Consider the following 27492-nt stretch of genomic DNA (forward strand, 5'->3'; position numbering starts at 1 on the left):
CTTATTCCAAGGAATGGGGAGGATAGATTAGTTTGGATCAATAATCATCACTCAACTTCTTTGGTTAAGGTCGCTTACTGTAATCTTATGAACTTCCCAGCAGATGTTCACACTAGCTTATGGCAAAAAGTTTGGTCGTGGAATGGACCAGAACGAGTGAAAGTGTTTATGTGGATGACTTTGCTTGCTAAACTTTCAGTGCGCAGCAGAACCAGTAAGTGGAGCGGAGGTTCAAATGTCTGTCCCAGTTGTCCAAATCATGAGGAAACTATTATTCATGTTCTTCGTGATTGTAGACATGCTAGGAAAATTTGGCAATCTTGGTTTACAGGTTCGATACCCAATTCCTTTATGAATTCGAATTTGCAGGATTGGTTGACTTTAAATATCGATAACATGTGGTCCTCCAATAAAGTGAAGGATTGGAGGGATATTTTCTTTACTACTTGTTGGTTTTTGTGGAAGTGGAGAAATTTGGAGATCCATGAAGATCATTTCTGTCATGATGAGCAATCACAGGCTTCAATTTGGATGTTTGTCCAACAGATTCTGCAAGCCCGAATTTATCAGCGCCGTGGTGATTCCAACGATAGCGTTTGGACAGCCCCCAAGCAAGGGTGGGTTAAGTTGAATTGTGATGGAGCTTCTTCTAGTGGCATGAAAAAAGCTAGTTGTGGTGGTATATTAAGAGATCACAATGGATCCTTTTTGGGAAGCTTCTATTGTAATTTAGGTTCCTGCAATCCTCTTGATGCAGAATTATGGGGATTACTGAAAGGTTTGGAACTGCTTTGGGGAACAAGATTAAAAAGAATAGAGCTATAATGTGATTCTAGCCAAGCCATCCAGATGTTAAAGGAGCAGCATGAAGATCCGAGGGACTCTCAAGTCACTAGCAGATTGAGATTATGGTTAAAAGCAGATTGGACTATTCATCTTGTTCATACCAAGAGAGAAAACAACAAATGTGCTCATTGGTTAGCTAAAGCTGGGCAGACTAATAATCTCCATTTCAAGATTTTTAAAGATCCTCCTCCTCAGTTGATGGAACTTATAGTTGCTGATGCTAGAAATATGTCTAGCTTGTTAGTTTCTGATTTGTAATTTCTTTCTGTTTCTGGGGCTTAGCCCCTCTTTATTTAAAAAAAAAAAAAAAAAAAACTTTTATTTTAAACTATTCATTCCAAATAATTTCAAACTAAATGCAAAAACATCAAGGTAATGTATTTACTTTTATCCAAATATTTTTATTGACCCAGAATCACAAAAAGATATATCCAAAAAAAAAAAAATATGATGGAAAGCATAAAAGATGGTTCGCATGTGATGAATCAAACAATTTTGTAAATGCTCATCCACATGATACTCCTATTATTTTAAAGGGTTTTATAAGAGTTATGTTGTAGGAAAAGTGATTGTGTTATGTTATAGAGATTCGTTTTGCGTGCCGAAGTTTTTTTTTTTTTTTTTTGCTGCGGGCCCCACAAAATGTTGTGTGTGTAGGAAAATTTTTGTGGTCATGTTAAATGATAGATGATAAACCCTATTTTAAATTGCTAGTTTCACTTTACCGTAAGTAATTGAACAATAATGTCACCGAACCTTATTTGGGTTCGTTGCAGAATACAACAAGTGTATTAAAAATTTATTTAAAAATAAATAAATAAATAAAATGAAAATCTATCACTATTATCATGAAGTGTGATAAAAAATATCAATTCCTATTTTCTAATTAAAGTTCACAAATAAGTATATGACTGGTTTACAAACTTTTATAATACTAAAATATAATTGTGAGATCACCTTAGTTTCTTTATTTGTGTGTATTCAATATTAGAATCATGTCTCGTAATCACACGAAACGAAGAAGATGAACTACTCCATCACTGGAAAAGAAACTAGGGCAATTAATCAATGCTTTTCAATGGACATTAGGAATAGTGCATATAACACATTTGATCAAATATCATGCTTTTCTTTCTATACAGGTACGCGCACGAGGTTATGAATCGAAACCTCATAACTTGTTTTCGAAAAATTCTAAAATAATTGGCTTTGATTTCTTAAAAATATATAATAATTAAGAAAAAGCGACTAATTCAATTTCATAATTGCAATCATATTCAATTTGGGTCCTAAATCATATAATCATATAATCTAGGCTCTGATACCAAATGTAAAAAAATTTCAAATAGGATTATATGATTTTAGAACACCAAAAGATTTAGGCTTACTTGTTGAAGACATGATTCTTCATTTCTTGTGATTTCTTGAAGGCTTCTTGTTTACTCTAATGCTCCTGCAATGGAAAGACCAAGATCTTCCTATGCAATTCACACCACTCTCTGATTACAACCGTCGATGGAGCGAGTTGTGGAGTAACTGTTTTCTAACACATTGTGAATGCAGAGGGGACCTAGCCAAACTTATTAACCCTAGTCCCCTTCCCATCATGGGCCTATGAGTTAGGCCTACACTGTCACCCACACTAATCAGTTTACAGATATCTAAGCCCAAATCAAAAGGATCACTTAATCAAATGAGCTTTATACTGCACTCCATATGGATTATGATTTAGCCCGTTTTTATGAAAACAAGAAAAACTACAATTGATTGAAGCCCACAATTATTATAAAAATTTTCTAATACATCATTGTGTTAATTTGTATGATGTTATATTGCCTAAAACTGAATTTCATGAGATTAATGTGATAAATTTTACTGGGTAGGAAATGATGGAAATTGTCATGCTTCCAAAATTGCTGAACTCTGCTATACAAATGGATGAACCAAAAGAAATTACAGACAGCTTTGGTGAAAGTTTTCATATTGGAGAGGGATCCTATGGAAAAAGTGTTATGGTGTTCTTATAAGTGGGCAGGCTACAGCAATGAAGAGGTTTGGGTGCCATTAAACAATCACATGAGAAATTTCTAGCCCAGGTATGTGTGATTTCATTCCAGTGGTTCAATCCCTATAAATCATAAATCACTTAGTTTTTCAACTTTTAGGTTTCAACGGGATCACAGCTGAAGTATGACAATTTTGTCAATTGCTTGATTATTCTGTCAAGAATTTTAGGAGGTTGAAGAGGTGAACGCAAAATTTCTAATTTTCCATTTATTTTATCGATTTGAATATAAAATATAAATTGGAATGGTGGCTACATTGGTCACTCAATCCAAAATAATTACGAAAACATGACAAAAAAGGAAAGAAATAAAATGGTATGTACACATCGAAGTCAACCAAACAAAAAAGAAAATAATTAAGCAAAATATATTGCAAATCGGATCTCAATCATGGATAAATCTAATCCAAAATTAAGTTTGGATTGATTCTCAAAATTCAAACACAATCCGATCTTCTCCTTGAATCTGGGTCATTGATTAGCCTCTACACATAACACTTCACCTCAAGTGTGGTGTAATATCCCGAGTGCTGACGAAGGCAGGGAGTGATCGCCGGTACGTAAGGGCATGGATAAGGAGCGGCTCCTGACAAGCTTCCAGTGGGAGTTACATGAATGAATCGAATTGGCACCCGAAAGAGAGGGATTCCAAAAACTGTGCAGGTATGAGACTGCACAGTTTAGGCTAACTTATAAGAATTATTTAGTACTACTTATACAACAAGATGCATCTACCTTTCGCTAGTCGAAACGGAAGAACTCTGCAGTTAAGCGTCAACTTGTGAATTGAATGATATGTAACTCAAATTGCACTATGCTTGAGTCAATCTTTTCTTTGGTGAAATGTTTGAAAATCTCCACATGTTTAATGCAGTCACGATGAATGGAATTGTTAATAATACCTATAATATAGTTGCAATATTGTCACAAAACACCTTCATAGGCAAGTCAGGGATGAGTTCTAATTTTTTGGATAAGATCACCTAAACTCAAAAACAAATATGAATGTTAAAATTCTATGGAAGAGAAAATTATATGTAAGGAAGAGGTATGAAATGTTTAAATGAGAGTAATATGACAAGTTAAGTGACTCTCAAAGAATTTAATTATATTTTAAAAAAGACATGTGACATTTAAATATAGAAGAAAAAAAAATCGCTCCCCGACTAGGGGGTGGGTGACTATGATACACGAACACTGATACGGGACACGACACGACACACTGACACGTTAATTCTAAAAAATGGCATATTTTGACACGTTAGACACGTTTTGATATTAAATAATATTTTTAATATATATAATATAATTTATATTTAATAGATATAACAGTCCATAATAAGTCATATAACCAATTAAATATTCAAATTTCATAACATAAATATAAACAAAAATAATTTTTCGTACCTTGTTAATTTTTCATGTCAAATTTCATAACAGAAAAGAATTGATTTATAAATAATTTTTTTTTATTTTTAGTTAATAAAATAAAATTAAGACTAAAAAAAAAAGTGTCCGAGCGTTGACCATGTGTCCAAAAAAATTGACTTTGTGTCAGAAAAACGTATCGGGGTGTGTCGGAGAGTTGACAACGTGTCCCAAAATATTGATCGCGTGTCAGACGCGTGTCTGACACGGACACGCACAATTCCAAAAAATGCGAGTCCGTGTTTTATAGGTGGGTGAGAGCAATCCTTAACATAAAAAGTTAACTTACAATCAATGAATAATACTCAATATTAATATAAAAGGGTACATTAATAAAATTATTTTAAATATAATTTACGTTATAAATTAAAACTTAATTTATATTTTATAAAATAAAACAATCTTTATTCATATATGGGTGTGTCATGTGTGTATAAGTATATGTGCTTATATTTTAGGAGATTTGAAATTTACATGATTCCTGCTTTATGATTTGAGTTAGCTGTAGGGTTTTGATAATGACAATTGGCTTCCACTTCACCCTTTGTACTTTTTATGAGATAAAAAATCTAATTTTCATTGAACATTTTTGATATTTAAGTTATAATGTTAAGTTCAATATTATGTTAAGTATTCTACTCAACTTTTTTCATGTATCCAATCTGGTAGGATGAATGGGAGAAGCAGGATATGGGTTTAAATAAATAGTCATATGACTTACAACAATTAATCCCAATATCTTTGATTGCTTTGGCATATTTGGCGAGTTTCAACAGCCTCAAGAAGAAATTAGTTATTTCTGTGAATTTATTACAATTACAAGATAAATACCAGGATTCCAGCAATGATAACTCCTTCAATGGTAGTAGCAGAAGCTTATGGTTGCACACGTAAACAATAAGGAAATCTCATACTTCACTTTTTGTCTTATTTTTTTAAAATGTAAATTGACAAACTTTTACATGAAATAACATTTAGATAAAAGATAACAGGAATATGGAAAGGATATCAAACATCTACTCACAGTAATTGATACCAATGTTTTTTGTGGATGTAACGCAGTTAGCCTCCATTAAATGTTGAAATCAAAGAAACTTTTGATTCCACTAAGCTCTTTGGTGACATCAATCATATTCATTCTTTCTTTTGGTGATTCCACTGAACAAGCAAGTGCAATCCTAAAGAGTGAAAGTAAACATTTCTCTATATTAGAATGCTTAAGGCCAAGATTCTCGTTGTCAGTGTCATGCTTTAATTCATTGGAGAGAATAGTCGGGTCCACAATCTGAAAAATGTTATTTGAGATTGAAATTTTAACATAATTATGGAGATTATGACTATCTTTAAACATTTCATCAGCGGGTCTTCTTCCGGTTAAAATTTCTAAAACCAGAATTCCAAAGCTATACATATCGCCTTCAATTGACATCTCAGAACCCATCACATACTCTGAAATAGTGAAATTTAATACAAATAAGTTAATTCCATCAAATTTATCATCAAAATATTAACCCAAAAGAAAATAAAAGGTCTAAGAGCTAAATCTTGAAAATAAAAGATTTCATAACTTGACCAAATAATATCATGCTATATACCTGGAGGAGCATAACCAATAGTCCCTTTTATTTCAACTGTGCTACTTTGCATAAGAGGGACTCCAACACTTAAGAGCAACCTTGCTAAGCCAAAATCACTCACATGAGCTACCATGTGATCATCAAGAAGAATATTGCTAGGCTTTAAATCACAATGAATGACAGCTTGCTCACATTCGTGGTGAAGATAATGAAACGCTGAAGCAACATCAATAATAATATTTAACCTTTTCTCAAGGTTAAGTGATTTGGGCTGATCTGCAATTTGTGTTTCTGGATGCAACCAACTTTCTAAGCTTCCATTTTTCATGTACTCAAAAACTAGAGCTTTGAATTCTTGAGCTTTGTAATCTATACTGGAACAACATGTTAAAATCTTAACCAGATTTCGGTGTCTAATATTTTTGAGTGCATTACATTCAGCAGTGAAACTCTTGTGAGCTCCCTTCTTTCCAAGGTTTAGGACCTTTATAGCAACAACTGTTTCTCTTGGCTCAATAGTTCCTTTGTACACAGAGCCAAAACTTCCAACTCCTATCAAGTTTCTTGTTGAGAACCCATCAGTTCCACGGTGTAGGTTTTGATATGAAACCTTGGCCAAGTTGTCAGTTGTTAGTGAATCCATAGATGGTTTCTTGTTTCTTTTCCTCATCCAGTAGATAGTTAGAATAAATGACAGTATGAGAATAAAAGCAACCACACTAACTATCACTGCTATCAACTTGAAATTATGATGTTTTGCAGATTTCTTACCTTCAACAGGGCATGGCGGTAGATGCAGCTCTGAAATACCTCAGCATAGCTCATTATTTCCGGTCACAGCTAACTCACTTGCATTTCGAAAGACACCTCCAGTTGGTACCTCACCATCCAACATGTTAAAAGATACATTCAAGTATTCTAAGAAAGAAATATTCTGCAGATCTTTAGGAATTGATCCAGACAAGTGGTTTCGTGATAAGTCTAATTGTCGAAGACCTTTTAGTGAAGCCAAAGAGGATGGAATGACTCCATTGAAGGAATTCCTTTGCAAATAAAGGTACTCCAAGCTTATGCATTCTCCAATGGTTCCAGGAATATTACCAGATAGATGATTCTCAGAGACATTAAGCATATCAATATTTGTTAGCATACCCACTTCATCAGGTAGATTGCCGCTGAACAAGTTTTTTGACAAGTCCAGCAAATTTGTTAAAGAGGAAAGACTAAACAACTCCGGGGGTATGGTTCCTGTAAGATTGTTATGTGAAAGGTCTAAGTATTGTAAATTTTGGCAGTTTGCTATATTTAGAGGAATGGTTCCTTCAAACAAATTTTTTTCTAGATCCAAACGATACAGTTGGCTGAGGATGCATATGAAGGCTGGTATTCCTCCTGACAGCTTGTTTCTACTCAATGTTAAATATTGCATCTTTTGAAACTTCCCAAAAGCAGATGGAATAATCCCTTCAAAGTGGTTAACTTCCATGCCCAAGATAGTTAAGCTTATCAGATTTCCTAATTCTGCAGGAATTTTTCCTGATAGCTGATTACCCCCAAGATATAGTTGACTGATTTGGGTGGATAAGTTGCCCAAGAAACTTGGCAAACGACCTCCAAAATTATTGGAGGACAGAGATAATATCTGCAACTTACTACAGTTTGTTAATGATTTTAAGAACTCCAAATCCTCAGTTGAATTGCTGCCACCAAGACTGTTACTAAACAAACGCAGGAGTTGAAGATCTTGTAGCTTATCCATAATTGGAAGTTGTCCCACGAAATGGTTTTCACCCATATCAAGTGTTTGAAGGGCAGAAGCATTTGAAACGGAAATTGGGATTGAACCCGAAAATTGATTCTGTGCAATTCCAAAATATTGGAGATTAGGAAGAGTGTGGAACATGTTGGGTGGAAGAGAGCCATTGAATTGATTCTCTGCAGCTGAGATTAAAGTAAGAGATGACATGTTGTAAAGACAAGAAGGAAATGTACCGGACATTTTGTTTATAACCACAACTATATATGTCAAGTTTTTCAGGTGACATATTTCTTGTGGAATATATCCCTCTAAATGATTAAGAGCCAATGAGATAAGAGTTAGGGATGAAAGATTCCCTATGAATGGTGGGATTCCTCCGGTTAAGTTGTTGTTCGAAACACTCAAGAATTGAAGCTTTTGAAGAGAGCCAATTTCAATTGGTATTTTGCCAATCAAATTGTTCCCTCGCAATTGTAAGTATTTGAGATCAAAGCATCTAGTCAAGTTTGTAGGAATTTCACCTGCCAATGAGTTATTGGTGAGATAGAGTTGCTGAAGTTGTAACAACCGACCCAATTCTTGTGGGATTTTTCCGTAGAAGCTGTTGTTTTGGAGATTGAGGTTATTCAAAAATGAGAGGTTGCCTATATATGGAGATATGGATCCATGCAACTCGTATCCTTGTAAGTTCAACTCTGTAACTCTTTGATGCATGGAACTGCATGTGATTCCATGCCAATTGCAGAAGTGGGTAGAACTATTCCAAGAGACCAAGATTCCATATGGGTCATGGGATATTGATTCCTTGAAATTCAGCAATGCTAAATAGTCAGTCTCATTTCCTAATGCAGAGGTAGTTGTGTTTGGGCCAAACCACAAAGAGTTCAAAGTAAAGAGAAGAAATAGGTGAAGGCCACTAGACCAAAATGCAGGTAACATGAGAGTAAAGGGCTTCATTTGGTTGAGGAATACAAGGTCACTGGATAGTGTGTTTTCTTCTGCTAAATAGCTTTATTGGGGTTTGATAATTGGGTGGAGACACGGAAGAGGCATATTCCTTCCTGCTCTTACTCTGCACTTAAATACTGGAGGCAACATTATCAACATGACATCTTGAGTTTGAATTTTGATTGCTGCTACCAAAAATAAAAATAAAAAAATCAAGTCAATTGATCTGTTTTGTTTCCTAACAAAGAGGCGTCTGAACGACGCCATATTTATAAGTAATATAATGATTTTGTGTGGACCAAGAGGCATGACATGGAGCCAACAATATATGCTTCATAGTCAATAGCCAATGCTTATAATAAAATCTTGGCCTTGTCTCACTCTTCTCTCTTGATCTCTCTCTAATTTGTCCTCTATTTTTGTTTACTAGTCAAATAATCAATGATTCCGGTAGAAGTCAGTGCATGTCTGCCTAACCTTGATTACTATTTTTGTTTACTAGTCAATAACCAATGATTCCGGTAGAAGTCAGTGCATGTCTGCCTAACCTTGATTACTATTTTTTTCTATGTTACTTAAACAATCATATATATCTTTATGGGTGGAAGACTGGTAGGTGAGGTTTAATGTTCATGCTAAGTAGTTGAATGTATTAATCTGAAAATACATAGGAATTTCTTAATGTTTAGTGAAAAGCCTGGTCTTGTTTCATTCTTCTGTCTTGATCTCTCTCTGATCATTCCTCTAATTTTGTTTTACTTTGACAATCATTTCTTTGTGGGTGGGAGACTGGAAGGTGAGGTTTACAGTTCATATTGCTACATTGGGGAGTCATTTGACATTTATGTGGGCTGAAAGCATATTAGTTATCTTACCATCTCATGGTATGGTCCCATCCCATACTTAGCTTGGAATGGGAGAAAGTGGTTGTAAAGGAAACTAAATTATCCTCTCTTTGGATGAAATTAACTATGTAAATTGATCAATAACAATATATAAAGCAACTCTAGCAAGGCGATCCAACTATACGAAAATAATATGATTTACAAAAACGAAAGATGTTCAATGCAAGCACAAATAGAATATACCAAAGTGCTAGATATGAACTGAAAAGTTTCATTCAAACAGAAAGTATTCGGGTTCATAGAGTAGCATCTAGACTCACTTTTCAAACTCTCTTAGGATATAAATTGGTAGAAAGGAGGCAACTCTACATTGTTGTTCGTTGTTATATGGTTAATTGGTTAGTTACTACTTAGTTAACTTATTCTGCTGGTCACGAATCCCTTCCTCATTAGATGCAGTTCTTTAGTAGCAGACTAGCAGCCACCGTTTTTATTCTTTCTTTGGATGATTCTATTTCACAAACAAGTTCAATCTTAGGCAAAGTTGTGTTACATGTTTCGTATTTATTATGTAGAAATTTTAATTCCAAAGTCCATAAGAAGATAGTTCAACTATCTCTTTGCTCACCTAGGAAATTGATTTAACCCTTATATTTTAGTATTTTTTTGTAGGTAATAGATAATGATTTGTAGTTTTCATTTGTTGCCTACTCAAGAAAAACGCATAGAAAATTATGATGAGTTCGGTCACGAATAAAAAGCACTACGACGCAGCTAAAGGCCACGAATCTGTATGTATTATCATAACGGGTAAGCTGCGGATTTGCCCACGAAAACTAAATGCTATAATGTATTATGTATTTTTGGCTTTATTTTGTCGGGCACATAAAAATTGTTATAATGAGTAACATTTAATTATTAAATTTTACATTGAGTTACTATCCTTAAAATATTGTATATTATTAAAAGAACTTGATTATTGTAACAGCTATATGAATTTATTTATGTTTGGGTAGTTGTAGAACATTCTAAAGATATACAATTGAAACAATTATTTTGCAGATATAATGATTAAACTATGTTAAAAAGTTCATCAATTCTTTTTTCTATATAATCATTATGTTATTGTCTTTTCGAAACATGGGCTTCATGCACTCACCTCATGTGATTCAATTATGACTAATAATTTTATTTTTTTAAGATTTATAGTTAAGTTATTTTGACATTCCTAGTTTAAAATTATTACTTTGAACATTATGCATTGTTTATATAATATATTTCAAATTAATTTTTATTGCATCCCTAAATCTTGTAATTCCACACGATTTATGATTTATGAGTCTTAAATTAATGATTTAATAATTAACTTGATAATTCATGATTTGAATTTTTAATTTGATAACCTTAATTTTGTGCTATTCATAGAGTTATGTCTTCTCTAGTACTTCAATTATTTCACAAATTAGACAAAGTATACTTTTTTTATACTGCCTCTAATTTTTTTAGCAAATTAAACCCAAACTTAGTATTTTTTAATATAAATTTAATAAATTTAATTATATAAAAATATAAATTTAAGAGCTTTATTCACGTCTAAAACCTTTAATCAAATAACTTTTTTTTTTTTTGGTTACAATTTAATCAAATAACTTGATATGTCATTTATATTTAAGGGTTTTATTAATCTCCTTCCACATAAGATAGTAGAGAGAAAATGGGTGGATTCCACCATTATAAGAAAAGAAAAAAAAGTGTGGTGCGAAAATCGAAGTGAGAAAAAATGAGATAAGTTACCTCATGTATAAGGAGAGTAATATTTCCCTATATTTAAATGAACAATTTGAATTTTTACTCAAGAAAAAAAAATACTAAATAAGAGGCATGTAGGTTTAACAACCGTCATATCCTGTGTTGTGTAGAACGCTCGCTATAGTCATACTCATACATGCTCATAGGTTTGTGATTGAAATGTAATGTTATTTGGGATTTGAAGTGTGAAACGAAGCATCAAACATGGCAATGGCAAGAGTTATGAGTATGAGGATGAGGAATATTGGTGGTGCTCTTCTTCTGCTACGTACTCGTTTGCACTCTTCACCCTCCTTCCATTTCCAAAACCCATCTCTCTCTCCTTCAAACTCTCACCTTTACCCTTTCTCCTCCACTTCCCTTCGCTTTTTCAACGCCTCCTTCTCTCACCGTATTCCAGGTTCTCTTTCTCTCTCTGTATTTACTCATTTATCTTTTTCTGTATTCTCTTCGCTGTTCAAATTTGAGGTGTCTATTTTCATTTATATAAAAAAAAAAACTTAATTGGGTTGATTTGAATGAAGTAGTTGGTTTGGAATACCTTGATAATTATAACCCATGTTTCTGTTGAGCTTGATAATCCACTTTTCCCCAAATTTATGCCCAATAACATTGTTGTGTTGTGTAGTTTATGGAGCTGATAGTACATATTCAGGAAGCTGGATTATGTGTAAACCCGTATTTTTTTGTTGGTTTATAAGTTTAAATTAAATATAGGAGGGTTTCACTATTGATTCTTTTGTTGTGTATGTATAGCTTATTCCTTTTCCGTTTTTAATTTATTTTTCCGGATTCTCAGTTTCTTACCCGTTTTCAGATAAGAGGGAAAATTCTTAATCCATAAAGCCCTCTATGACTAAAAGTCTTGTATTTGCTCAGTAGGTAGACCACCCTAGAAATCTGTCTCTGGTAATATTGCATCATGTGTTCTTATAATTTGGAAAGAGCGCCTGTCTTTTTTAGCAGCCCTTTTGGAGTTGGTTATTTGAGACTTTTGGTTAATCTTTGGTATACCATTTGAGTTTAAACAGTTTCTTTTGACTAGTCTCGGAGAGTCTTGGCAGGAGTGAAGAGGGAAAAACTTAACAGAGATCTGCTATGTGTTGCTACACACGGTAAGTGCACCGATCGTACAAGTAATATATGATTAAGTAAGAGATCGTTCCCACGAGGATTACGGTTCAAGTACTAATTCACTATCGCAAACTTAGTTGGACAATCGAAAGTGTATTTGGAAACAGGATTTGAATTGCAAAATTAAAATATTAAATATTAAGCTAATTACTTGCAAGAATTAAAGACAATAAATTAAAAATGTGATTTAACTAATAAAATAAAAACGTAGCTAGGGGTTCGATTTCATTTAATCTCCTTATTACGTTTGAATTCCTTCTTAATGTTAATTGTCCTTAGTATCAATCTAATCAATTCTTTCGCATGTTATTAGAGCTCAATCCCTTGTTACTCTAAAACCTTTACAATATTGGAAGAACCCTAGTTCCCCGGTTATTCCCCAAGCATGCAAGCATTAAGTTCAAGAATCTTAAAGATTACGTAAACCCTATGTCTATCCCTAGAATCATAGCGTTTACGATGAAGTTACCAGATATGGATCACACACCAACATTCCTATTGTCATGCATTCACCGATGATCATTATATAAGATTCAAGCCTATATAAAGCATTAAAAACAGATAACTTCATTCGTGATATAAAGGAAAATTAACACAGCGAATTGTTCAAAACATAATAAATCGACTAAAATCCATCTAACCCTAACTACTTAAAGAACTAGCCGGACATAGCAAAATCAAGAACAAAAGAAAATAGAAAAGCTCCCCCAAACTCCATAGGTGATTGGTGAATCTTCAATATCTCCAGTGAACACTTGACGTTGATCCGTCTCCGCCGCTCACGAACATGAATCTGATGTTTCTCCGCGTTCCTTCAGCCTCCAAGCACCCAAGAGTTGTTTAGCAATGTAAAAGTTGTGTATTTCTGGTCCCCAATGGCCCTTTTATTGGCCAAGAGTTCGTATCCTAGTAGAAAACTCGAATGGGCCTAAGTTGGATCTGTCTGGGCGCTTAAGCCTGTTGTAGCGCGCTTAAGCGCCCTAGGACGGTGATTTCTGAATCGCGTTGCGCGCTGAAGCGCTCTGGAGGGCGCTTAAGCGCGCTCCTTGCGACAACATTTTCTTCTTGTGGCGCGCTTAAGCCCTGAGTTGGGGGCTTAAGCGCCCAGAGGCAGTAGCTATTTGCGTTTTTAGGGAGCTTAAGCTTCTGAATGGGGGCTTAAGCTCCCACTTCTAACAACTTGATAAGATCTTCAATCTTATTGTTTTCACCTTGTTTCATCTTCTTTTCTGATTTGATCTCTCTTTATCTAAATCTTCATATTTTATCCATTTGTTATCAAATCCCTTCAAAAAAATAGCAAATATGTTATTTAGTTCCAACAATCAGATAATGTTCATGATTCATTTTAAAACCCTAATTTTTGACTTGTTCAACTAGATAATTCATATTATTTTAGTCCATTAAACAAGATAAACTAAAGGTTTATCACTATGCTATCTATTGTCTTGCTGGAGTTGAATGCTAATAATTTAAACATTCTTTCTTACTTTTCCCCTTGATCTGCTGTTGAATAGAATTGTTTTAATATGGCCTCCTTTTGGGGCTTTGCACATGGTTTCTTTTAAGGGAATGTCCTTGAAAGATATGAAGAAGAGTTTGAGAGTTTTATTGTAAAGAGAAGCTTCTTTTCTTTCTTCCTTTGTATCAATTTAATGCCTTTGTTCACACGGAATTTCTGTCCTCCTCTGTTTAATCTAATAAAATCTCTTGTTTAGATATTTACTATCAACTCATTGACTAAGATCCTCTAGTAACACACATGTCATTATTATAATTGTTGTCATTGTTCTTTTTTACTTTGCAACATATGATATCCTTACTAGGTGTATATTTTTTTTCTTCTCTAGCTCATTGATAGATGTCCCTAGCAAAAGAGGCTATGTGAAGTTATAGATCTCATTTTTTTCCTCAAGTTTTTATGAAACTACTATCTTAACTGGTTCAAGTATTGTAAATTTGCAGGTGAGACAAGTGATGATGGTGCAACCACAGATGGATGGGAAGAAGAAGACGAGACTGAGCCTAAGGTACCATGTCTTCAAATCAAGGACTATTGTTGCTTAAACGTGGAGCTCTTGATTTCAATTGTATGATGAATATAAATCAATATTGCTTAAAAGTTGGTGCTATGTCTGTGTGTAGATTGGTGATGGGGGAGATGGTGGTGGAGTTGCCTTGCAAAATATTCCTTGGGGTCAGCGAGCCCTCTCTATTGCTGAGGAGGTCCTTATGCAGTTCGGTGAGGACATTAAACTATATGCTTTCAAGACTACTCCTCGTGGATATGTATATGTGAGATTGGACAAATTAACAGATGAGTAAGGTTTCAACTTGTGTCATTTACAACATCTGGAGAAATTTTTACATTCTTTTAATTAGCTCATTTTGTGTGTGTGTGTGTGTGTGTGTGTGTGGGGGGGGGGGGGGGGTTCCAAATAGAGAAGTAATGGTGTTTAACTAGTCAAATGATCCAACCCCTGGAGGTCTTGGAAGGGAAGAACAGAGCACCTCAAGGAGGCTAGTGCAGGTAAGATAGGCTAATAACTCAAAGGGCATCAAGAGAGTGGTCACAACTTTAGCTGAATGGCTAGGGGAGGTAACAGCCAGGCCCAAGTCAAACTTAAAGTGTCTATTCTAGCAGCTGCAGGTTGCCTAGACCTGTCTTAAATGCAAGGGGACCTGCCATTGGTGTTGAAGCCTTTGTTGAGCTGTAGGACTAGGGCTTCAACAGTCAAAAGAGGGGTGCAGATTTGGAAAGGATTTTGGCAATGTGCCTTAATTGTTGAGCTGGGGACGCCTTGAGTATCTAGGAAAGACCTCCAGTGTAGTGTAACGGTGATGAGAGGCCTTTGATGGGCAATGGAACCATGCACTAATGCTAGGAGAGTCTGCATTGATTTTCACTTCAATAATTGGTGGCACTTGGTTACTTAAGTATGGGAATGCTTGTATTATAAACTTTTCAATACTTACTATTAATTTACTTTATGAAAATTAAATTCTTGAGAAAATTATAAACTTTTCAATACTTACTTTTAATTTACTTTATGAAAATTAAATTCTTGAGAAAAGGTATTTCCCATTTTCCCTCTTTCTATAGTTTTGATGCATTGATTAAGTTTATTTTGTTGGAGACAAACTTTGAGAAATTGAGATCACTTTGTTTTAAGATATAATTCTTTTTCTCAATTCACATTCCAACTTTAATCATCTTTCTCCAACCATGATCTGCTACTATAACTAAGGTCCTAATTGTGTTCTGCTGAAATCATTTACTATCCGACTTCACCACCTGCCACATCTCCTTTTCCTTCCATTTTTTCAGATAAACTACTCCTATGGTCCCAATTTAGCTTCTTAGTGCTATGCTAGACATTCATACCAGTTTGTGCATAGCATATGCTAAAAATGGTTTTTGTTGTAATAGTCCCACTTGTGTTCTACAAGCATCACCACATAATATTCTTTGTAATGTAATTTTTGTAAAGTATTCTGTTACCATGGTTTAGTCATTATAGGAAAGTAATTATTCAGCTAGTTCTATACATTAGAACAAACCCATGTACAGAATTATTTAGAAATAATATTTAGTATTTTTCCATTCAATTTGGTATGAGAGCTCCCTATCTAGGAGATTCTTCTTCTGCAAAGTAATCCTAGACCTAGCATGTCTCTATTGCAGCCTTAGCAGCAGCCACCTTCATTGCAGCTGACCCTCTCCTGAATCTGTGCCTTCTTCGTGCTTGAACCAAGCCTTTCATCCTCAGTCGCCGCTGTCCGCTGCTATTAGTGGTATGCCGATGTTGTTTCTCCGACTCGTGAAGCCACTAGTAGGTCACACATAAAAATGCACTAAGATTTAGAAGTATTCATTGATGAAGGTTCATTTAAGAAATTCTTTCAAACAATTGATGCAGCAGTTTTATAAAGACAATTTTTTATCTAAGATCATCTTCTCTTTTCGTCCTGAGTATCAATATCACCCTACTTTAATTTGGTTTTCTTGAAAGTTTACAATAGTGCTTTTATCATGATTTATCTTCTCCATTAATGCCCACTCTTATTTCACTTAGTGGAGTAAAGTAAGAGACAAGTATAAAATTATAAAGAAATAACTAATGTCTTCTTAGTTTTTTAAAGTGACAAAATTTGAAACAAATTAAGTGTCATGAATCAAATCTCCCAAAAGCTTGAACTGTTAGATGAAGACACATGAATGATTTTATATTCCATCTTTAACATGCACCCTCACACAAGAGTCCTTTGAACTTGAAGTGTGAACAATGCATAGACACACTTGCCTTGTGCTGAAATTCAACTTTTTATTAGAAAAATAGAAATGACCAGGCTTTGATACCATGTTATGGACGGACACTCCCAAAAGTTTAAGCTATTAAGTGAAAATATATGAATGGTTTTATATTACATCTCTAAAAGATACATAAAATATTATTTTATACATCATGGCATATTCAAACTCGATCACCTAGTGATGCATAATTTACTTATGATTTTTCAGTGCCTTCCTTGTCTATTTGATACTTACACTGTACAGTTTTGTTTCGTGTTCAACTTTCTATCTTTCTCAGATATGGGTGTCCAAGCATGGAAGAGCTTGAACGCTACAATCAAGAATACAAGAAAAGATTAGATGAAGTTGGAGCACTTGGAGAGATACCCGATGATTTGGCTCTTGAGGTAATGCATGGTAGTTGTGTCCTATACTTCTGTTCCAATGGGATTTTATTCATTAGCAAATGACTGTTCCTTTGAAGCGTATTTGGTACTTAACAAAGCACAATTTTGCTTTGAAGGTTTCATCCCCGGGTGCTGAGAGAATACTAAAGGTGCCGGATGATCTTGATCGATTCAAAGACATTCCTATGAGAGTCTTCTATGCAGAAGATATAGAGTCCAATTGCCCAGAAGGAGAAGGAGTTTTCTTGTTAGATTGTATAGAAAAGGACTCAGAGATATGTGTGTGGAAGTTGGCAGACGTTAAAGAGAATAGAGACCCTGTAAGAAAAGGCAGGCCTTTAAGTCGGAAACAGAAGGATTGGAGATTAAAATTGCCATTTAACTTGATTAGAATGGTAACTCTGTACATTCAATATTTGTAAAAATCTTACTTTATTTTGATTCAGGAACATAGAATCGGTTTCTCTCTGTCCCCCTTCCCCATGCAGCCTTCCTATCCTTATTTTCCTAGTTACGATGACTAGATATGATATGTGGGAAATAGTTTTACAAAAGATAGTTCTTTTTAAGTTTTTAGTTCAGTTCAGTAATGGGTGATGTTCTGGTTTTCAAAATTTTAAATGAGTTTTGTTTTTAATTAGCTGTTTATTTGGGCGTTTGTAGTCTCAGCCTATGAAGTACAACACGTTCTTTTACCTGAAAAATGCGTGTGTTGGTGCCCGACAAGTTCCGACACGCGTTGGACACGCAATGAATATTTTGAGACACGTTGACTATCTCGACACGCGATTTGGACCATGTCGGACACGGTCGTGGTGTTTTAGCTTCTGTGTTTTGAGGCATTCGTCGGCGTAGGATGTTGAACGGAGTGGTCGTCGATAATGAAAGTCTATTTTTCGACCAAAATTGATCTCCCACTGTTAAAGAGGAAAACCCAGAGAAAGGAACAAGAACAATATGACTATTTTTTATTCAATCCAATCGAATTCTCTTACACGGTTGTATTTAAACAACACATGTACAATTTCTGTTACAAATGGACACGTATACTTACACCTGTCATGTTCTCCTATTTCAATCTAATACAATATACATTCTTCTCCTAGCTATTTACAAGTAACTATTAACAGAAATGATCCCTCAACTTGACTGAAGGAACTCTTTCTCTGCATGTCCTCCTTATTGCTGGATCCTTCTCCCTAACATACCTCCCCTCCTCAACCACAACCTTGTCCTCAAGGTTCAAGTCTGGATAAGCCTGTCTCAAGAATTCTTCCCTCTCCCATGAAGCATCCTCTGGAGGAGCATCAGTCCACTGCACCAGAAACTCCTTTCTGTCATGGTGTCCCACCGTAACTGTCCTGGTATCTAAAATGGCAACAGGTACCTGCACAGGCCTACCATCCACTACAAATTGTGGAACAAAAATGGGCTTATCAGGTGGCGGTCCAAACCAAGGCTTCAGCAGAGAAATGTGGAAAGTCGAATGAATACGGCAGCCCTGTGGTAATTCAAGTTGGTAAGCCACTGCACTCACCACTTTAGTTATGCGAAAAGGCCCAAAAAATTTCTTGGCCAATTTATGATTACAACGACGTTCAACCGAGACTTGTCTATATGGTTGAAGCTTCACCCAAACGAAATCCCCTACTGCAAACACCTTATCACATCGATGCTTATCTGCCTGAGACTTCATCCTGTTTCGTGCTTGTTGCAAATTCCTTTTTAACTTGCTCAACAGTTCATTCCTTTGATTCAACAAAGTATCCACTGCTTCTATTTTCACCAAACCTTTGGGATAAAAAGGAATCTGGTGAGGAGGCTTACCATACAGAGCCTGGAATGGGGCCATCCCAATAGCCGAATGTGTTGCAGTATTATAGTGCAACTGTGCCCAGCCCAACAACTTGGACCACTCATTCAGTTTGTCATTACAAAACAACCTCAAATACTGTTCCACATACCTGTTGGTAACCTCAGTTTGGCCATCAGTCTGTGGATGGTAAGCTGTACTTGCTTTCAAGGTTGTGCCACTATTCTTGAAGAGAGAAGACCAAAATTGGCTTAAAAAAATTCTGTCCCTGTCAGAAAGCAAAGATCGTGGAAAGCCATGATTTCTAACTACCAATTCACAAAACAGATTGGCTACCTTTGCAGCAGTAAAGGAAGTAGGTAAAGCACCAAAATAGGCATATTTACTCAACCTATCAACAATGACCAGAATTGTGGTGAAACCATTGGAAGGTGGCAAGCCCACTATGAAATCCAAGGTTAAGTCCTCAAATACTCCCTCTGGAATTGGTAAGGGTTGTAATAATCCAAATGGAGCTTGGGTCATGGTCTTCATCTGTTGACAGAGCTGACAAGCTCTCACATACTCCTTGACATCCCTTCGCATGGTTTCCCAATAAAAAGATGCAGCCACCCGCAGCAATGTTCGAAGGACTCCAGCATGCCCCCCCATGAAGGAATCATGAGCCTCTTTAAGCACCAATGGGATGATTGTAGAGTCAGAACTGAGTAGGAACCGTTGCTTATGGAATAATATTCCATCTTTAACAGAAACAAAAGGAACAACATTAGAGTCAGCAATTAATTTCTGATGTAACGACAACAGATATGGATCTGTCTCATTCTCAATCTTGATCTGAGATAGAACATCAAATATTGGCTCAACTAGGATGGCATGGAGGGAAGGACTGACCACTTCATCATGACAACGAGATAAACCATCAGCAATGACATTCTGCTTACCTGGCTTGTATTCTATTGTAAAAGAATACCCCATCAACTTACATACATATTTCTGTTGCTCCAAGGTTTGAATTGTTTGCCCCAGAAGCTCTTTTATGCTTCTATGATCAGTTTTGATTGTAAAATGGACCCCCAGTAAGTACTGCCTCCAGCGTTTCACTGCTTCTGATATAGCATGGAGTTCTTTAACATATGTTGATGTTGCACTTAATCTTGGTCCCAGCCTTTTACTAAAAAATGCTACTGGTTGCTGGTGTTGTAGCAGTACTGCTCCTATGCCTGTATTGGATGCATCAGTTTCCAATACAAATGGTACCTGGAAATCCGGTAATATCAGAATTGGAGTGCTAGACATAGCTGTTTTGAGTTGCTCAAAGGCCAGCTGTGATGCTGCAGACCAGAGAAAAGCACCTTGTTTCAACAAATCCGTGAGTGGGGCAGCAAGGGTGGCATATTGCCTTACAAATCTGCGGTAGTAACCTGTTAAGCCTAGGAATCCCCTCAATTGCTTAACCGATTTAGGAATAGGCCATGATATCATTGCTTCAATCTTCTTAGGATCAGCCTCCACCCCCAACCGAGACACCCTATGCCCCAAATACTCAATATTATCTACTCCAAATGCACATTTGCTCATCTTCACAAAGAATTTATGCTGCCTCAAACAATGTAATGTGATTCCTAAATGTTGAGCATGATCCAATAAAGTAGGGCTATAGACCAATATATCATCAAAGAATACAATGATAAACCGACGAAGATATGGTCTAAACAACTGATTCATAACCGCTTGGAATGTGCTTGGAGCATTGGTCAAGCCAAAAGGCATGACAAGGAACTCATAGTGTCCTTCATGAGTGCGAAATGCTGTCTTGGAAATGTCATTTGGTAATACTCTGATTTGATGATAACCTGCCCGTAGATCCAATTTAGAAAATATGCTAGAACCACCTAACTCATCCATCAATTCATCTATGGTAGGTATTGGGAACCTGTCTCTAATAGTAAGCTTGTTCAAAGCTCTATAATCCACACACATTCTCCAAGTATTGTCTTGCTTCTTGACCAACAAAACAGGAGAAGAATATGGACTGGTACTGTGTTGTATGAAGCCAGAAGATAGCAAATTATCAACCTGTTTGTCAATCTCTTCCTTTTGATTATGCCCATACCGATATGGTTTCACATTAACTGGCTTTGAACCTGGCTCTAGATGTATAGCATGGTCCATATTCCTAAAAGGAGGTAACTCATTGGGCAATAAGAAAACAGATTGATGTTCCACTAAGATTTCCCATAACAAAGGGTCTATAATAGACTTACTAGCCATTAATTCTGGAAGTACATCAATTGACTCTGTAGTCTCGTTTGCTTCTGCCATGTACCAGCATTGCATCCTAAAAATATCAGCATCCTTGTTGTTCCCTTTATTGGAAATTCCATGTAAAAGCACATTCTGCCCCTTCCAAACAAACTCCATCGAAAGATTCTTATAATCATGGGTTACCTTCCCTAGTGTTTCCAACCATTTCATGCCCAAAATCATCCTCACTGTGGATAAATCCAAAACCCAAAAATCAACCAGAAATTGGTGCCCCTGTACCCTCAACTGAAGCTGTTGACATTTGTGATCACAAGTAAGGAACTCTCCATTACCAAGGAACACACGCATTTTCTTCATCCTGACTAACTTGAAACCCAACTCCAAGGCTAAATCCTTCTGGACAAAATTGTGTGTGCTTCCCGTATCCACCAGGGTTTTTATTTGCCTCCCACACACCTCTACTATGAAATTAAATGCCTTAGCATTAGAATTATCAGAAAGGGAATGTAAGGCTGCATCCTCCCTCTCAATTGAATTGTTTGTGGAATTCCAAACTATTTCCTCCTCCTCATTACCATCCCCATCAGAATCATCCCCCAACAGTAACAACATCTTACTTGGACATTTATGTTGTTTAGTCCATTTGGCATCACAGGTATAACAAATTCCCAATTCTCTCTTCTTTGCTAATTCCTCATTCGACAGCTTCTTAAAAGGTATATTAGACAAAGCATGCTTACCTCCCAAAGTTGTAGATGTGACTGGAATAGTTGGTGTTAATCCCACTGAAACTGATCCTCCACTGCTTTCAGTATTCTGAGACCAACGATTATGAACTTTCTTAGCACCAGAATTCAACGAAACCTTCAATTCAGAGTAGTGAGAATCATACACCGTTGCCAGGTGCATAGCTTGCTGTAATGATTTGGGTTCATGAATCTCAATGGCTCTCCTCACTTCAACATTGAGTCCAGACACAAAGAAACACATCAACAACTCATCACTCAACCCAGAAGTTTGATTCATCAATTTCTCAAACTCAGTTAAGTATTCATTCATTGACCCAATCTGAGACAATTTGGATAAGGCTCCTGTCAAATTGTTTTGTGGAGCAACTCCAAATCGTTGCCTCAACTCTACTGCAAACTCAGACCATAACCGGATCGCTCCACTTCTGTATTTCCATTGAAACCAAGAAGATGCAGATCCTTCCATCCTCAAACCGGCTAACTGAACCTTCAATTCGGGTGGAACCTTTAGGAGGTCGAAGAAGATTTCAGTTTTGAAGAGCCAATTGTCTGGATTGGTTCCGTCAAACAATGGAATCTCCATACGTACAAACTTCAACAACGAACGTGGATCTCCTGTACCAGCAACATCAGAATAACCTGAACCGGATCCTTTCCCCAATGCGGACAGACTGGTCTCCATGTGAGATGAACCCGCTGTGGTCTTCTCCTTCGCATGCAATGCTCCAATCGAATCATTCAATTGTTGCATCTGTGCGATCACCAAAGCGATTTGACTTTGTGATTCATCAAATCGATGTTGTAAAGACGACACTTCATCCGCCAATTCCTGAATCTTCATGATCAAGAGCTCAAAAGATGAAAGCACCAATGTTAGATCTCCCACTGTTAAAGAGGAAAACCCAGAGAAAGGAACAAGAACAATATGACTATTTTTTATTCAATCCAATCGAATTCTCTTACACGGTTGTATTTAAACAACACATGTACAATTTCTGTTACAAATGGACACGTATACTTACACCTGTCATGTTCTCCTATTTCAATCTAATACAATATACATTCTTCTCCTAGCTATTTACAAGTAACTATTAACAGAAATGATCCCTCAACTTGACTGAAGGAACTCTTTCTCTGCATGTCCTCCTTATTGCTGGATCCTTCTCCCTAACAGGAACAGAACCAAATACAGAAAATGAAAGCAAATCGAGATGAAAATGGAAGCAGATTTGGCGGAAAAAAATGAACCCAACACAAATGTAAGTGGATGGAGAAGACCCATTTGACGAGAGAGAAAGAAGATGAAGCAGAAAGGGAGAGAGAAGATAGGTATGTGAAAAGACAAGAAAAGGGAAAAGTGTGTATTTCAAAAAAAAAAAGGGATAATGTGCACGCGATCTGCCACACATAACCAATATATAATAGGGTTTAGTGTTTGTCATTTTAAATGACATAAGTTATATCATTTTAGGAGAGAGATAGACACAGAAAAACAGAAATCATGGGAGAGAGAAAGTGGGTGGTTTTTTTTAATTTAAAATTCAAATTTTCTGTGTCTGTATTTCTCTTAAAATGACATAACTTTCTGTCATTTAAAATGACAAACACAATGGAAAATAATATACAAATGGATCAGAACATGAAATGATGCGTGACAAAGTGTTAATAAAAAGAGGGCAAACTAAGAAATAAAATAAATAATAAAATAGTTATTATTAAATAATAAAAATAACACTAATTTTTTATTGATGGGTATTATTAGTTTAATTTTTTTTAATTATTAAATATTATTTAATATCAAAACATGTATTAACGTGTCGAAATATAATATTTTTTAAAATTAACGAGTCAGAATATCGTGTCGTGTTCCATATCGATATTGTGTATCGTAAGTCTCAGCCATTCTGCAAGAAGTTCAAAGTTGAATGATAGGTACCGATAAAGCAAATAATAGAATTAGGAAGAAAACAATCAAAATCGTTTATTAATGGACCTCAGAAAATAGCAACACAACGGATTGCAATACAAAGAGAGACAGATTACAGGAAATGGATTGCAATCTGTAAGATTTTGATCTGTCCCTCTCTGTATTGCAATCCATTGTCCGCACTACAGCATTATTGTTGCCACTCACCATCAGGACTGCAATCCAACTCAGGAATTATATTTTACTTTTCACCACCCTTTACAATCTAGTTCAAAAATTTAAATTGAAACTGCTTCATTTAAACTCAGGCTAGTCAATATAGATGATTATGAACCTTCTGACAAAACTGGCTCTAGTGAAGTGTCAAGTCTTCAAAATTGTGTCCGGTACCAGTTTTTACCTTGGTTGTTTCACAGGCAGGCGAGACATTGGTATTGTGATTTTTAATGATTTAAATATCATAATGCCATCAGTTACTAGATGAAGTGCATGTGTTAAAAGAGGTGATTTGCAATTGAAGGTTTCGTAGCCCTTCATCACTTTATGGGACACCTGCTCTCCATTTTTTTGTAGGTTTCTTATGGATAAGAAGGGTTTATTTGTCATATAAATCAATGTCTAACCACGGTAGCATCCATATATGATATATTGCTATTGTTAGCTTTTTGTTGATTTTTATGATTTGTGCTGCCTTCCTACAATGTCAGACCTTGACTGAGTAAACTTTCATGAATGATTATGACGTTTGTTCTTTTTCTTCTTTTATTTGATTTATAGCATGTGTCATGTCCTTGATTTGTTTTTCTTTTTTATTTAGAAAATGGTTGAATCTCTTTGCACCAATCCGAGAACAAGAGAAAGTGTCTACATCAGTAGTTTATCAAAAGATTAAGCCAGTGAATATTATATTACTCCATCACAAGGGAATCAATCATAGATAAAGCGCAGAAAATTGATAATGGGAATATTGTGTCACATAGTAATGTCAATAATATATATTTTTTTCACTTTTTTAAACATTTTTTTTATTAATTCAATTTTATGTGAATTTCATTAAATCTTTTTTTAATAGTAAAACTCACATAAATATCTCCTAATAATAGAAGTGTTGCAACTCATGAGATTTCTCTCCTCAAATGTTACTTTACAAGTATTTTGAATGTATGAGAAATCATATTTAGCAGTTACCGCATAAAGACAATTATAGCCTTAGATATATAAGACTTAAACTTGGTAACCCATTTTAAATGAGTGGACCATAACAGTGGAGTTTAGTGTTCATTTCAAAACTATTAGGGTATGCATGACAAGTATTCTATTCTCAAGCACTATTTTTGAAAAGAAACAATTCTTTTCTATTTCTGTTTCTTGGAACAGTTTCTGAGAAAAAAAAATGTGTTTGATAACATGTTCTATTTTTATTCCGAGAATGAGAATTGTGTTTGATAACACAACAAATAATACAATAAAGAATAATTGCTATTAAATATAAAAAAAATTCGGATCATCACTTTCTTTTCCATATGGTGTGATTGTGATGGTGGCGGCGGCAGCACAGTAGTGGTGGTGGCAGTGACGTGGTGAAGATAGTGGTGGTGGTTGTGACGGCAGTGGCTGCGACGATGACAGTGGTAATGGTGGCAGCGATGGTGGTAGTGGTGGGGATGGTGGTGGTGGAGGTGACGGCAGTGGCTGCGACAATGATGGTGGGTATGGTGGTTGGTGACGGCAACAATGATAGTAGTGGAATGGTGGTGGTGGCAGTGGCTGCGACGATGGTGGTAGGTGACAGTGGTGGTGGTGGTGATGGTGGCGGTGGCATGTTGATGGTAGTGGTGGCGTTGGTGTAATGGTGGCGATGGTGGTGGTGGTGACGGTAATGGCTGTGACGATGGTGGTGGTGGTTGGTGGCGGCGGCGGTGACGACGACGGTGGTGGTGACAGTAGTGGTTGCGAAAATGATAGTGTGGTTGGTGACTCTGGTGGGCATGGTAGTAGTGGTAGTGGCGTGTGATGACGATGGTGGCGGTGACGACAGTGGTTGCGATGGTGGTGGTGGTGGTGATGACGGTGGCGGTGATAGTGATAGTGGTGGTGGTGGCGGCGGTGGTGGTTGTGGTGGTGGTGGTTGACGGCGATAGTGGTGGTGACGGTGGCGATGATAGTGGTGGTGGTGGTAGTTGTGGTGGTGGTAACGGTGACATGGTGGTAGTGATTGGTGGAGGTGGTGGTAATGGTGGCGGTGACATCATGGTGGTAAGGGGTGGTGACAACGGCACTTGTGGTATGATGGCAGCGGCGACGATGGTGGCGACAGTCGTGTCGGGATGATGATGGTGGTGGTGATGATGATAGAGGTGGAGAGTGATTGAGAGAGATAAGTGTTTCTCATTTTGTGTCCGAGAATAAAAAAACAGAAATTTTTTGATTCTCTTTTATGTTTCTCAACACAAAAATTAAACCGGTTCATATTGGGAACAAAAAAATAAACTGATTTTACCAGACGAGTTTCCTATCCATTTATGTTCCTGGAAATTGAAATTAAAAAAGAATTGATTCCGGAAAGGTTGTCATGCACACCCTTAATTTATACCATGTAATTGGACTACGCCTCATTCTAAGTACATTAATTTATTTATGTCCTTCGTTTCAAATTCTCTATAGTATACCAAACACACGCAGCTCCAAAAAAATTTGTACGTTTAGTCATTCCCGAAATTTTAATTTTGTTCGCATCTAAGGGATTTTAAACTTGTTTAATCTGATTTCCATAAACGCTTTAAACTAGTTTATTCAAATGAATGAAAGTTAACAATGTGTTAAAGATTTCTGTTGGTGACATAATGCACTTAGATATCAATGGATGTATTAATGCATAATTAATATTCTTTAAGTGGTCCTTATTTCTGGCTATCTTATTTAATTATATGTATTTATCTCTACAAATTTCGATACTATAGAAATTCCCTTTTTATTAAACGAACTACTTGTTTATAATGTGTACCAATAGTTATTAAGAAAAAAATTGTGTACTTTTGAGGCAATGTTAAGTGTTATATTAGTTATAGGCTGATGTTCTTTTCAGAGGTTGGCAAGACGTGAAACTACCTTCAATGTTAAGTGTTATATTAGTTATAGGCTGATGTTCTTTTCAGAGGTCGGCAATTCGGGTACTACCTTCAATAGTATTTGTTGTGTTTCAAACATGTCACTTTTGAGGATTTAAATATTTTCATCCTTAATCCGCCTCGCACTCCAGATTAGTTTCATAAGTAGTTCAAAGAGTCGAAGTTTGTAGAGATATCGGGAGAAGCTAACTCACCTCAAAGAGGTAACCCAAAAAAAATAATGCTTTCTCATTACTCAGCGATAGTGTGATTGATATCCTTATGCTTAATCATTCTTGCATTGACGGATGCATTGTTGGGATATTCAAGTGTGATGGAGTCTTATATTAGTTAATAATTGGTTAAGTGAAATCTATATAAGTGAGGGGACTCATGTATCCAATGTCTTAATGTTTGGGTTGAAACATGGTGATCTACCCACTTGCTATGGTTGATGTAGCTTAATTTATTGATGATGGTTACCCACCATAGGCTCCCCCTGGGTGCCTTATAAGTTAT

At 36.0% G+C, this 27492-nt stretch overlaps 1 protein-coding gene and 1 pseudogene across 1 annotated transcript; one reads left to right on the forward strand and one right to left on the reverse strand.

Moving 5' to 3' along the window:
• Positions 1-5411: 5411 nt before the first annotated feature.
• Positions 5412-8614, reverse strand: LOC133300169 (probable LRR receptor-like serine/threonine-protein kinase At3g47570; annotated as a pseudogene).
• A 2789-nt stretch (positions 8615-11403) lies between these two features.
• On the forward strand, positions 11404-17668 carry LOC133300181 (uncharacterized). The gene is made up of 5 exons (XM_061499692.1): positions 11404-11677; positions 14377-14441; positions 14557-14732; positions 17004-17112; positions 17229-17668. Exons 1-5 carry the CDS (start codon positions 11482-11484, stop codon positions 17532-17534), a joined length of 852 nt encoding a protein of 283 aa, XP_061355676.1. The 5' UTR covers positions 11404-11481; the 3' UTR covers positions 17535-17668.
• The last annotated feature ends 9824 nt before the right edge of the window (positions 17669-27492 follow it).

Source organism: Gastrolobium bilobum, unplaced genomic scaffold, assembly GCF_033153095.1.
Source record: "Gastrolobium bilobum isolate Gb01-03AN ecotype WA unplaced genomic scaffold, APGP_CSIRO_Gbil_v1 utg2146, whole genome shotgun sequence".
NCBI lineage: Eukaryota > Viridiplantae > Streptophyta > Magnoliopsida > Fabales > Fabaceae > Gastrolobium > Gastrolobium bilobum.